The sequence below is a fragment of the Ochlerotatus camptorhynchus genome, unplaced genomic scaffold (assembly GCF_037179485.1).
Source record: "Ochlerotatus camptorhynchus isolate MF236.1 unplaced genomic scaffold, CSIRO-AGI_Acam_v1.1 ptg000056l, whole genome shotgun sequence".
Lineage (NCBI taxonomy): Eukaryota > Metazoa > Arthropoda > Insecta > Diptera > Culicidae > Ochlerotatus > Ochlerotatus camptorhynchus.
The window spans coordinates 2,064,058-2,078,851 of record NW_027040546.1 but is presented as its reverse complement, the minus strand read 5'-3'; the positions used below and the strand labels follow the sequence as shown (position 1 = coordinate 2,078,851).

Here is a 14,794-nt window from a genome sequence, read left to right as displayed (position 1 = left end):
TTATCACCATCATGGAGATTATCGATGCTGATAAGCAATTAAATATGCCAAACTGTCAGAGGGCGTCGAGCAGGCTCTGACGGACAAAAGGTACGTCTCTAGTGTGGATACAAACTGTTTGGAGATGTGCTACCCGGTAACTATCCAGTCGTTCAACTTGAAGTTCAGAGCATTCAGATTGATCATGCTATAAGTACGCGTTACAAGTCCTACTGCTCCAATGTCGTCCGAACGTTGCTGGTCAATATGACTGAAACGTTTTAGAAGCACTTCACCTTTCTGCTCAATCTGGAAGATGAACTACTGAAGGTTATGATTCCGAGCAAGGAGCTCTCGGAGATTTTCGATGTCGAAATGGATTATTCCAGGAAGGAGGGTCCCAAGCTAAGACGTTCGCTTTTTCCATCGGGTTGGAGTTCCGGGAGAATTCGATCGTAGTACCTCAACCAATGAAATTTGGTAAAATTGTAAATTATTTGGCTTGAGTGAAAGCAATAAAAATTCATAAAAAATTTATGTTGAGGTAACGGCACGGGAATGGCAGGATGTAGCATTTTCACAAGCAGACCACCAGCACTCGGTCAATTGGTCATTTACCAAACCAAGCTCACTTGAACAATACCGAGCTACTTTTTACGGCACAATCACATGAAATCTGTATTGCTTCCACTCAAGCTAATTAACTTACAATTTTTTTATTATTTTAAAAATCGAAAACCATTTATTCCAGCTCGTATAAGATGACACGTATCCGAAAATAAAGCTACTCTGTTACTTAATTTTAAATATAACAGAAATCTCACATCAAATTTACATTACCCTTCATCGCCATAATATTGAAGCTACTATCATAGCATATTCAACGTTGCCACAGTAGTTGGACCCAGGCATGGAAAATCATTTGCATTCATTTCGTGCGTTCATTTACATTCATTTGTCCCTAACTTTTTTCAACAACAGAATTCTGCAAAATAATGCAAGGAGTTTTTGTAGGCTTTGTTATTAACTACAACTTTTGGTAACAACTCAAATCCATATCTCTTATGCATGATAAACTAGAGCGAACAGAAGCCACTACTGTTTTTCAGTGAATGTATTTTACATTCACTGAAAAACAGTAACAAGTTCTGCCCGCTCTAGTTCGTGATGCATAAGAGATACAGATTTGAGTAATGTACAAAAGTTGTAGCTTACAACAAAACCTACAAAAGCCTTATATATCATTTTGTGGAATGCTGTTGATGAAAAAAGTTAGAGGCAAATGAATGTAAATGAATGCATGAAATGAATGTAAATGATTTTCCATGCCTGGTTGGACCAGGAGTTCTTGATTAGCCAGTAATCTTTTTCTTTGAGTTTTCCGTATCCAACCACCACCACTGCATGATCCAATCCATCCCAATTGTTCTTGCATTTCGGTTCGTAGTACACACGATTTGCGTAGTAGCTGAAAGACTTGTGACCGGCATCGATAGCAATTGACAGCCCTCGGAAGCGTACATTTCGAATTTAAATGTGAACCGAGAAGTGAATTGCTGGTCTGACTTCCTCTAGTATATTCAATTTGAGGAATGTTTCTGAAATACACAGTAAAACAGCACGTAATGTTGTGAACAACTTCAATGACAACTGTCCAGCAGTGCTCCAATTTTATTTAATGAACAATCCAATGCCTACGAGCTTGTACCGAAGGTGTGCCGATGGATGTGCCCAAGCTGTGCCAAATCTACTGTCGGCACACTGTGCTGAGTGACTTACCCCTTGGGTCCTGCACTTTTTTGCTATTAGGAGTAAACTTATCTCACATTTGTATTGATCTCATTGACCATGTAGATCTACTGTTTTGTCAATAAGATCAACCCAAATTTGATTTCACTTTACTCATCATCGCAAAAAGTGTAGGAATTCAGCGATGAGTAAATTTGCCTCATGTTTTCCTTTTTTTTTAATTTAGGAGATGACTCATGTTTTCCTGTGGAAAACCTCAAAAATCTGCCGAAAAATGAGGAAAATTGTAGAAAATTTTACTCAGTCTAGGGGTGGTACCAATAGACTGGAAAAACATGACAAATTTACTTATCACAGAGTTTCTGCACTTTTTGAGAGAACAACCCAAATTTGAGTTCAGTTTACTCTTATTCTTCGTCTTCTTCTTCTTCACATTTCATGATTATTGCGAGCTCTCAACTTAGTGTTCTAGATGCACTTCCACAGTTATTAATTGAGAGCATTCCATACCTGGTACCATTTTTGCATTAATATAATTGTGTGGCAAGGACAATCATACTCTATACCGCAAAATTTACCTTCCCGAAAAATTCCTAGACCAGACCGGAAATCGAACCCAGCCACCTCCAGCATGGTCTTGCTTTGAAACTGCACCTATACCGACTGAGCTAAGGGAAGAGTTTACTCATAAATCGCAAAAAGTGCAGAAACTCAGTGATGAGTAAATTTACCGCATTTGCCGCATTGTGTGGGTGAACCGTTCGGTTGAGCTTGACGGAAAATTCCCATCATGAAACGAGCAAACGAATATCAACAGCAAGTTTGTAAAAAGCAATTAGCAGCTGAATATATGCCACATTTAATTATTAGTTTTTCACCAAAGGGATTGCGGAAAACGAAACCATAGGGTAGCAATTTACAGCGGGAAAATCTCCTATTTTTGGCCCCTCGAGTAAATATCATCAAATTAATCTATGATTTCGTCGTTACCGAGTAAACTGTACGATTGGGATGATACTTCAGTTCAAAAGCTTCAACAGAAAGTCTTAAAGAGCGCAAAGTATGAATATGTTCACCCCTTTGTTCTCAACATTTTTTTCCATTCCATTTCTGTCTTCATCCGTATGAAAAAGTAAATCCAATGACGTTCCCATGTGGTTCTACGAAATTAAAACTCGTAAGCCGAATTCGAAAGCAAGTATCAGTGTTGTCCTTTTAACAATAAATAAATAATTTGTAACTCTTTATCAAACCCAACGGTACATATGGAAATGTAAACGTAAGTAGAAGTCATAGGGTTTTTGATCTAATTACTGTACTACTGAGCACAACCCGCACTTTACTTCACGGGGGGCGACACATCTAAAATTAAATTTTAGATTGAAAAATATCACACTCGCGAATCAATCTTCAATAAAACAATCATTTTTCGCATCTACTTGCATCGCACATCATCTTTTTGCAGGAATTCTTCAGAATCGTCATCAATCTGCTTTCTATCTACTCAGCGTGCGCGCAGCTAGCCACAGCAAAATACAATCTTTCCTGCATCGTAGATAGAGGCGTCCCTCTTGCTTTACCTCTCTTTTTTTTAAAGGATATGAGCATAGAATTAAATCATTTGATTCTACTACACAACACTTTTAACATCATTTAGCGTTGAATTTGCTAAAGAGTCGCGATTGGATTTTCTTCGTCCGTGTTTGGATGAAAGCAGAAAAAACGGGATTTGCTAGGAGCACTTCTTTTGTTTTTGAGAACAATGACAATGAGTGTATAGGGGAAATGGATGTAATGTCGGCCTAAATGCCTCTAATTTGGGCCCATACATACATTCAGCAATCGACTACATTTTCAATAGCGACCAAAAATATCCATTGGTACGGTCCCCCCTGTGACGCATTCATCTAGATAAAATTGATAAATAGCAGATTTTAAGCGATGGGCCCAATCCTAGATCCATAGGCCAACATTAGAGCCATTTCCCCTATATTCATACAATGCGAGCTAATATTTTTTTTTTCTTTGATTTGTTTTCCGTCGATCTTGTTTTCCGCGCTGAGCACCAATGCTACCGACGTGCCAGGAAGGCAGCTCCCACACCTGGACCCTACCTATCGACCCATCAACTCATGAACCGGGGACCAACGGCTTTACTTCCCATCCGAAGGAAGGCGTGATCAGAGATGTTATGCCTCAGAACATCCCGGCGGCGTCGACTAGGCGTGAAATAGTTTCATGTTTTCTGATCGATAGATCGGGAATGGGCGATTACGAAGAATTAGCACTTTACCCTATATAGTAGAAACATTCTACATATTTTGTGGAAAAATCCGCTCAAAAAGGAGAGGTTAACTGCGGGTTTTGCTTAGTAGGTCCAACATTATATTCAACCCTTATATGGATGGAGTGCAGATTAAAGCTGTTTATTAAAACGAAGCACAACGAACCTAATTAGCTGCCGGAGTGGAAAGGGGTACGAATTAAAAAACCTTTGAAGACCGAGAGCTTCGAGGAAAAGAGAGCGGATTTGTTTGGCTTATTTAGGAGTTCTGAAAACATCACCATAGAGACGTGTACTGATTTATCACTCAGTGGAGAATACTTTGACTTGCAGCCCAGGTTACAGTGATTCGATCTCAACCAAGAAAATAAACAAAATGTATTCAGTAGGCCACACTTCACCATTCAAACAGATTAGTGAGAAAACAAACCTTTCATTCATCCATGTCTGATAGACAGATAAAGACGATTAAACGTCAAACAGGTCTTTTGAAGCGCCTTTGGGTTAGCGTTGCCAAATATACCGTTTTTCGAAATTGATAAACAGATGATTAGGTTCCACAGAATTCGGATTTTTGAGATTGTATTCCGATTTACACTCAGGTCTTTTTTTACACGGGGAATGTGTACCGTGTAAACAAACCTTCCTAAATTTTGATTTTTCATATGCTTCAAATCGGATTTTGATGCCATTTGTAATTATAGCGTGCTATGGTCCATATAGACATATTTTTAAAATTTCTGTATTTGCACCAAAAATTGGGATTTTTTGAAGTATGCCATTCGATTACCTATAGCTTAAAACACATAGTGCGATTGGAATCAAGTCGATAGGTTGTATCATTGTCAAGAAATCGTTAAAAACGTACCGTGTAAATCGCGAAAAACCGCGTAAAAACCGCGTAAAAACCATGTAAAAAAAGACTTCAGTGTACTTACAATTCGCAAAAAAGTGCTGGAACTCACCGATGAGTAAATTTGTCTCATATTTTTCTGTGGAAAACCTCAACAATCTTCCGGAAAATTGTTTATTGTTGCCATACATCAACAGGCTGGCTGTAGCCCAAATGATGTTAATAATACTAATCATAATAATAATAATAGTAAAATTACATCTCAAATAATCACAGAAAGAAAAACAAAGCTACTTGGTCAGAATGTAAAAAACATAAATGGAAATACACTAATTTTCTCGGTCAGTCATTGCGGCCGGCGAAAACAGATGAGAATCTCAGACGAAGCGCATCACGTGTGAGGAGAAAGTCGAATACAGATGCGACTCTGTTGAACACACGCTGTAATCCGCAAATCGCACCATATGCCCCATAGTTCGTGCGACGCAGTGGCAGTCTCAGCAGGAGGTTGTTACGGAGTGGTCGGGGTTGCACGTTTAGGTCAATTTGCCTCAGGATAGCCTCACAATCTATTCGTCCCCGTAGAGTGTCGGCGATAATCAAAGCTCGGCTGATGTCCCTTCTAATCCGGAGAGGTTCAAGGTTTATCAGTTGGCAGCGACTCTCGTAGCTGGGCAGCCGAAGCGGATCTCTCCAGGGCAGTCTACGAAGCGCAAAACGAAGAAAGCGACGTTGAACAGATTCGATTCTCTCGGCACCATTGTTGTAATTCGGATTCCAAACCGCAGAACAATACTCATGCGTCGATCGAACGAGGGAGCAGTATAGAGATTTTAAGCAGTAGACATCGGTGAAATTCTTAGCTATCCTGAAGATGAATCCTAAAGTCCTAAGCGACTTATAGATGACATAAGAAATGTGTTGCCTGAATGTTAGCTGTGAATCCAACACCACACCCAGGTCTTTCACCTGATTCACGTGTTCGAGTGTCGATCCAAGCAGGTCATAGCTGAATACAATCGGTTTCTTTTTTCGTGAGAACGTTATGGCAGAGCACTTTGCTGGGTTCACTACCATGTGATTTAAAGTACACCAACTGGCGAAGACATTAAGCTGATGTTGAAGATTGTGGCAGTCAGCGATCGAGCAAATTCGTAAAAATATTTTGAGGTCGTCTGCATATGATAATCGAGGTCCTTCGATAACCAGATTCACGTCGTTGAAGTAGAGTAGAAAAATCAACGGTCCCAGATGGCTTCCCTGCGGTATACCTGATGTGGAAAAGAAGCTAGCTGATTTGCAATCTCCTATAGCAACCATATCTTACATGGTGACCAGTAAGATACGAACGGAACCAACTCAAGAGATTACCGCTCACCCCAAGCCTGTCGAGTTTAGCAATCGCAATGTCATGATTCAACTTATCGAATGCCGCGTATAGATCGGTATATACAACGTCCGTCTGTACCCGTTCAGTCATACTATCGGTAATGTAGGATGTGAGGCATAGCAGATTGGTGGTTGTAGAGTGACCGCCAGTAAGCCCGTGTTGATCAGCACTCAGATAATGCTTGCTGTGAGAGAGCAACGGTTCCATAATAACAAGCACGAATAGTTTCGAAACAGCACTCAGCGATGTAATTCCACGATAGTTATCCACGGCTCGTTTGCTTCCCTTTTTGTGGACAGGAAACATGTGGGCAAATTTCCAGGAGGATGGAAATATGCCACTAGAGAGGGACATACGGAATAGACGGAATATGAGAAAAATTGACGAAATTTTTTCTTAGTCTAGTAGTACCTAGTACTCATATTCGGGAACTTTTTCTGAAACAGAAACTGAAACGTAAACTGAACCCAAATTTGGGTCGATCTCTTTGGCCGTGATGAGGTAAGCATGGCACTTTATTGAAGTACGAGCCGAGCATTTCAATAGCAGTTTATTCACGTCTTCATACTACTCCATGCACCGCACCAACCGACATTCAAGTAATCGAAGCCTTTGCTCTGCCGTGTGAACATCGTCCGAAAAGTTAATGTGGTTTGGCCCTGTTTGAAATCGTTCAGATGGGAGACGTTATATCACATCTAAACCTTTCAGTAAAGGAACCACAGCAACTCCAACATAGTCTACCGAGATAAACTTCCTCCTTCACCAAACTGTGCAATTCATCGCCTGGATTATAGATCATCATTTGCGAGTAAAAGTGGCATCGGTCCATCGTGGATACGAAAACAAATTATCCCAATTACACCAAGTGAGCTTCAAACACCACATACAAAGTCAAGTTGGATGGCAAAAAAAATCTCTTTCCTTGAGGGGGAAAAATGGAAATAGATCCATTCCATCACCATGCTCGCTCTGATTTCAATGCTATCGATAGCAAGTCGTTCAGATGTTCCACTGTGGCAGGAAAGAACAGAGTTTCTATGAAAGGAATAGCTTTTCTACATTGTAAATCCTCTTGAAAATGTCAGCACCATCACTCCATTCCTTTCTATCCGCACAATGACGCTTTGCGCGTAGCTCTGTAATCCGAGCATCCGAACATCTCTCGCTGGGGCTGTCTCTGGCTTGTATGTGTGCATAATGGTATTAACCAGCTTATGGAATTAAATTTCCATTCTTGTCGATAACGGCGGAATTCTGAACCATTTGGAGAATGGTCTTTGCTCCCTTCCCGACGGCGACCGTCGACAATGATGGAAAGCACCGAACAACGATGCCCGTGCGCATAAATTGTCGGATTCTGGAAACCTGACCGGTTTCGTCGATCCCACCACCATCTTTGTGCTCCGGGTCTGCAACATCCTACTGCAGCATCCCATAATTATAGAGATGTTGCTGTTGATAGTGCCTCCTCCGTCATTGTCATCATCATCATCATCATCATCTGCAGCAGCAGCAGCAGCAGCAGCACACTGCGATTCGGGTCGGACGGAAATTTAATCCTTTTCGCCGGGATCTGTCACTCTGTGATGAACAAAAGGATTTTCGCTTTCGCTGCGTTAACCGACGAGCGACGGTGGTGGTAGTGACTAGATTTTCCAGGCGATATTCAATTATCTGCATCCTTTTTCCAGACACATCAATCCTTCGTGGGTGGATGTCTATCAAAAAGCAGAAATAGCTCGCGTGCAATCCGAGCTCTTCGGTACGCGGGTGAAGCCTATATTAATAGTAGCAGGAGCAAGAAACCTACAGCGGATTAAGATGCACCGTAGGCCGACAAGACTGTTGATGCCCTGCTAGCCTACCTGGCAATCTACTGTTTCGTATGATTCTGCTAACCTCTCGTCCGGTGGCATGCACAGGCTCGCAAAATGCCGCTGGTGGCATAAGGGTAAGGGTTTACCAGCGATATTAACATTGACAGGCGGGCTTAAAGCCCAGCTTGCAAATACTCATTTCAGCTTAAATACTATTTTTCGGAATTATGGAACTATGAAATATTATAATGATAATTTGTATTTGTAAGATGCAAGAAGGGGGTGTAAAGTTTGTGTTTACACAAGAAACCTGTCAATTTCGCTTTCCAAAGGTTGACAATTAGCGATTTTATCATCGCTGAGTGCTCACTCATAGCGAGCGCGATAATGGACAACGCTGGGTATTTTGAAGTAAGTTCTATGAAAAGCTTGACAGAATTTGGGACGGGAGAGTGATCAATAAGAAGCCTAAAAGAAATGATAAATCATGGTCATATTACAATTGCTTGACCTGCAGGAACATTGTTATAACTTACGTCCTGTGGTAGTGTCCTTTATGGCAATATCTGCTTTCATATAATCGTGGATCGTTCTCGTGGAACTTCCATAACCATAAGAACTTGCGGATGTTCGCAAAGCTTTGGGAAACCCCAGGGTGATCGAAACATTAGAATTTTTATTTAGAGAACGGATTCACGGAATTTTTTAGTGTGTATATTGAGTATTTTTTGGGTTCGCTGTTTTTTGATTTTATCCCTCCAGAAAGCTTCCGGTGGCGCGGAGTTCAGTCTCAGTTTGTGATGTTTGTTGAAATGTACCCGTTCGTTGTGATTTTATGTTATAAATTTTACGTATGCCTCGAGGAATAGTGTTTTAAACGAGAACAAATTCTACGTGGATGAGAGAGTGTAGTTAGTAACAACGCGACCCGCTTCATTACTTAGCAGATTCCCACCATCACACCAGATCCCAAACAATAAACACTTTCATCGATTAGCCGAATCAGCTAATTGTATGCCAAGCCAGACGATAGTTAGATTGGATCACTTTCATTGGAATCACGACGATCACCGATAGCATGATGTCACCAGACCACCCAGCAGGAGAATCACCAGAACGCATTAGCAGCGTTTGCAGAAACAAATAAACACCCGCATTGCTCCCACACTCGATACTAACCCAGAACTAACTTCGTAGCATAAGTCGATATTGTAATTTAGTCTTAACCGATCATTGAATAAAAGTGGAGCATAGCTCCAAGAATATATTTTTTTGGACTTCCTTAACCGGAAATCCTTAACTGTGTTGTGCTGGAACTGGGAGATGAGCGTAAAGTTGGGCTTAGACAGGGCAAGTCAATTGATCAAGTCAGTTGAATTCAACTAACTTGAACGCGAATTGAACGTATAAACCATGCCATTCAATTGAGTTGATCAACTCACTTGAATTGAAAAAAGTTGAACCAGGCTCAACTTTTCAAGCCAATTGAATTCAACTGTGTTGATCATTTGACTTGCCTAGTCTAAATCCAGCTTAATGGCGACGACGACGACGGCATCAACAACAACAACTGAATTTCTGCCCGGAGACGGGGCGGATTTGGGTTCGCAGAAGAAACTGGTCAGTGTCAGTAGTGAACAGGAACAGGATGATCTGGATCTATTCCTGAGTGAAATCACAGTGCAATTTGATGATGGAGTGCAAACATTGTACGTTGGCCCCGTCGAGATTGTTGTTGATGATGATGATGATGATGATGATGATGATGATGATGGTAATGATGACCATGACGGCGATGGTGACGGCAAAGGTAGTGATGATGCAGAATGTGAAGTTACTCCAAAAGATGAACGAACAACAGAGGTAGATAGCATGACCGATCCTGAGCAGGAACCAATTACAGATGCCTCCTCCACTCCGGCCCAAGATGACGTCACTGAACAAGACGCCGATGTTGATCTTATAATCTCAGAAGCAGCATTAGCATCATTAACACCAGCCACGGTCGACGCGGCGGAAGCGACTCAACCAGAAGAAAGCAGCAGACAACAACTACCACAGCTTCCGTTGGCGTTGATTACTACGACTACAATTATGACAACGACGCCGCCGCCAGCACCACCGCCACAACCGGCGAGTGATGGTAATATTACTGTTGCACGGGCGGGGGGTGGGGAACCTCCCAAGGAGGCGGTAGATTCAGCAAACGATGTTATTGATCGGAAAAATGGTGAAGATTCGCAGACAGTCTCGAATGAAGATCTGAACAAACAACCAGTCCTAAGTGCGAAAACATCTCCGCTGAAGTCTTGTTCTACATTGCCAACAGCAGCCTCACTACCGGTCGAGATCGTAACGTCCCCGGTGAAGAGTACGGCCAAGCCAACGGATATTATTTCTCCCACCACAAAGCGCAAAGATTCGGAAGATCCGCAGTCTGAGTCACAGCAACAGCGGGAACAGTCACCTCCAGCAGAACCACACTCACCGCTAAATTCACCATCCAAGCACCCGAAAGTTGGCACGGAAGATCCAATCAAAGAAGAGATCAAGCAGCTTTCTCCGGTTGTTCCAACCGCTGCTAGCGAGGATAATCGATTGGTTAAGAAGCTGGAAGAGGAACAACAAGCATCGAGGGAAGCGCAACTGGTCGAAGAGGAAGAGGAAGAGGAGAGTCCCGAAGGGGAGCTTATTGTGCCGAACGTGATAGTGCCCGGAACGTACGATAAGGATTCTTCGCCAGCCGGCAGCGATAGCGGAAACGAAAATGAAGGTACGGATCTGAGTAAGATTGCCTCACAGGAAGAGGAAGAATCAGAGTTGACACTGGACGAGACTGTAAAGAACATTCCAGGGAAAATTATCGTAGGCGGAAGCGACGACGGCCGATGTTTTACCCCCTCAAAATTCTTCCCATTGTCTGAGTGGATATGTGTGGGTCGTTCACGGCGAGCACAAGAAACCTTGGGTGGACAAGTCGCTGATCAATTCCAGGTGCACTGCATTGGTTGAGAAGCACACAAAGAGGGTAAAAAGGTAAATGAATCATTAAGCAATGACGATGTTCCTTAATAAGTAAAAAAAATCTCCTGAAAATAGATCGGGTTGCTCCTTAAATGATTGATCAAAATACGTTAAAAATCTTAAAATGCTCAGTAAATATTTAAAGTACGCTCCCTAAAATAGAGAAAACTGTACATTAAGCATTTGAAAATGCTCCTTAGTATGCACCCTTTTGCACCATTTTGAAGTATAATTGTACCATATATCATCGGAAAAGCTGCTGTAGAAAGGTTAATAAGTACCATGAAATCAGATGAAATGTTCAGTAAAATGCACAAATGCACAAAATGATTTACTGAACATTTCATCTGATTTCATGGTACTTATTAACCTTTCTACAGCAGCTTTTCCGATGATATATGGTACAATTATACTTCAAAATGGTGCAAAAGGGTGCATACTAAGGAGCATTTTCAAATGCTTAATGTACAGTTTTCTCTATTTTAGGGAGCGTACTTTAAATATTTACTGAGCCTTTTAAGATTTTTAATGTATTTTGATCAATCATTTAAGGAGCAACCCGATCTATTTTCAGGAGATTTTTTTTACTTATTAAGGATAATTTCATCTGTTTTATTGAGCAAAAGTAGGGCTGCCCACAAAGAGGCACAGGTAAGCTTTAGCAGGGGTGGCGCGTTTGTGGATCGGTCGAAGATACAGTGGACCAGCGTAGTCAACACCCGTGACACTAAATGAACGACTCGCAATGACTCGTTGTGCAGGCAATTGTCCAATCTGCTGCTGAGAAAGTACGGGATTGAGTCAAGTACAACGGAAGCAACTTCTTACTGTACTATGTACTAGTCTACGACCCCTTGGTGGCCAGAATTCCTGTCGAATAGCAGTCAACAGTAGGCGCCCGCCGCCACGAAGCAATTTGCGGTGGAAATGCTCGACAATTAGGCGGGTGAACGGATGGTTGGTGGGAATCAAGGCAGGGTGCTTGGATTGGTAAGGCAATAGAGCAAAATCAAGACGACCTCCCACTCTCAACACTCCCTTTGGATCAAAAAACGGGCTTCAGCTGTTTGATTTCCGCAGCATTTCCATCCTCCTGGGCTAACCGGGTAAGATACGTTTTGGCTTTGTTGATTTCTGCTACGGTGAGTACTTGACTGACGGGAACAGTTGATGGTGAAGGCTGTGTGCGGGAACGGACGTTAGCGACGAAGCGAATGCAGTATCCGATGACGTGAAGCAGACGACTGTAGGACAACCAGCGCAGGAACCATGGGTGGACAGTCGATGACACTTGGGTAACAACAACGGACATGTTTCCACTGACAGCCTTTTGTGTATTGTTGGATTTCCGAGACTCTGATGGCCTCGTTGGTCGGCCAGACGTTTGGAGGTGATCGTTGCCATTGTAGTGTGACTGCGGAATCCGACCTTAAGTAGGATGCAGAAACGTTGACGACAATGGCCTTCTTGATGCGAGTGTGTAGTGTAGTGTGTGCACTGCTATCACCGACAAACCGACATGATTGATTATCCTTTGCGTGCCTAACGTCTAAATTTGCATAGATTTCATAATTCAATTAGCTCTAAAAACATAATTTCTGAATCTTTTTCTTCACAACACGCTGCATTTCGTCGGAAATCTATTGAAATTTTTGAATTCATCTGAAAACATTTGGATCAATACATGGTTCCAGAGTTATTCCAGTTCCCGTTGGGGTCACTTATGGTCGGCATTCAGCTTTACTGTTCTTTAATAAGTATACACACGATGAACATCATGTTTTTTTTTCTCTCAAATGATGTAATTGGACCAATGGCAGCTATACCGACGGTTCACGATCACATTGGGTATCCCGGAAATGTTCCAGTGGACGGTTCACGATCACATTGGGCATCCCGGAAATGTTCCGGTGGACCCGGGGAAGTGGCCAATTATCAACAAGAACCAAAACCCATCATGCGACATATCAAACTTCATGATTTGACAATTTTTGGCCAGCAATGGCCTTATTGAGAGTCCACGGTCACACTAGCCTTCCCAGACATGTTCCGGTGCCCCTGGAGAAGTGGCCAATTCTCAACAGACCCAAAACCCATCGTGCGACATATCAAACTTCATGATTTTACATGTATTGGCCGGTAATGGTCTTAATGAGAGTCCACGGACATACCAGCCCTCACGGGCATGTTTTTCCGCTCTCAGAAATGTTACGGTGCCCCCAGAAAGTGGCCAATTCTCGACAAGAACCAAAACCCATCGTACAAACTTAGTTTTTTTTTTCTACCGAACTCGGCTGTGCAAATCTCGGCAAAAAATGTTTTACTGAGATCTCAGAAAACATTTCATTTGTTTGCTGAGATTCAGCTAAGCATTATCCGAGACTCAGCAATCAAATGTCACTTTTGCTGAAATCTCAGTGAAACTTATTTTTGCCGAGATTTCAAACTTCATGGTTTTTCTTAACTCGGTGGGGAATGGGTTTATTGAGATGACATGTTCACATTGGCCACCCCCGGTACCCTTGGGGAAGTGGTAAATTTTCAACAAGAACTAAAACTGGTCGTGCGACACAGCACAGTTCATCATTAAAAAAAAAACTCGGATGGTAATAGCCTTCTGACAGTAAACGGTCACACTAGCTCTCTCGGGGATGTTCCGAGGCCCCGAAGAAGTAGGCAATTTTCGACAAGAACCAAAACCCGTCGTGCGATATATCAAAATTCACGGTTTTTCAAAACTCGGCCGGTAATGACCTTATTGAACCCCACAGTCATATTGACCTTGCCGGATTTGCTGCGGTGCCCCCGGGGAAGTGACTAATTCTTAGATAGTACTAAAACCTGTCGTGCGACACATCAAGCTTCATATTTTTTCTGATCTCGGTTATTCTGGTTTAATTGATAGTTCATGGTTATATTCGCCATCCCGGGAATGTCCCAGTGCACCCGGCAATGTACAAGTGTATACAAGGAAATTATTAATTCTCGATCTGAACCATAACCCGCCATACATCAAACCACAAGATTTAAGGTGATTCCTTGTGGAGTTCACAAATGGCCACCACGTAGGCTATACATGCACTTCCACTTCGAATTTACAATTACACACATATCGGAAAATAATGCCCCATTTCACCTGAAATTGCTAGAAGCTGATATTTGTGCAGTCAAAGTTCCGAAGTGGTTACGAGAATAAGGATCTCACAGCGAAACACCATAACGTAACTCTGTCAGTTTTAGTTTCAATGAGAGTCCACGATCACATTGGAGCTCTCGCGCATATTCCGGTGCCCCAAGACAGTGGACAATTCCCGATTAGAACCACAACCCGTCGTGTGATATATAACATTTTATAAGATGGTAATAGTCTTATAGAGAGTTCACGATCACATTGGCCTTCCAGGACATGTTCCTCATGTAATGTGTGATTAACGGAAATTTTAAGCGTCAATTCTTAATCAATTAAATTACATTTTAATTACCTTTGCGGACTAATAAGAGTGCTTTTGATGACTTTATTGAGCATCATCTTGCCGCTTTCATGTTGCAAGAATGTGATGTCAATTACTCAAGGTCTGACCCAACTAGTATCAACTCAAATTAGGTTCAGTGGTTATCGAGATATGTGGACTCTAAATAAGGCTGGCACAAGCATGAACTTTGATTTGCAGTGCTATAAGATAAGTCGCACGATA

At 42.0% G+C, this 14,794-nt stretch overlaps 1 protein-coding gene across 1 annotated transcript in view; it reads left to right on the top strand.

Annotated features, from left to right (window-relative positions):
- The first annotated feature begins 9,611 nt into the window (after positions 1-9,611).
- Positions 9,612-14,794, top strand: part of LOC135717460 (histone-lysine N-methyltransferase SETD1B-like) — a 41,982-nt gene continuing 36,799 nt past the window's right edge. The window contains exon 1 of the mRNA XM_065239548.1: positions 9,612-10,965. Within this exon, the coding sequence (XP_065095620.1) occupies positions 9,612-10,965 (1,354 nt within the window). The remainder of the gene's footprint in view (positions 10,966-14,794) is intronic.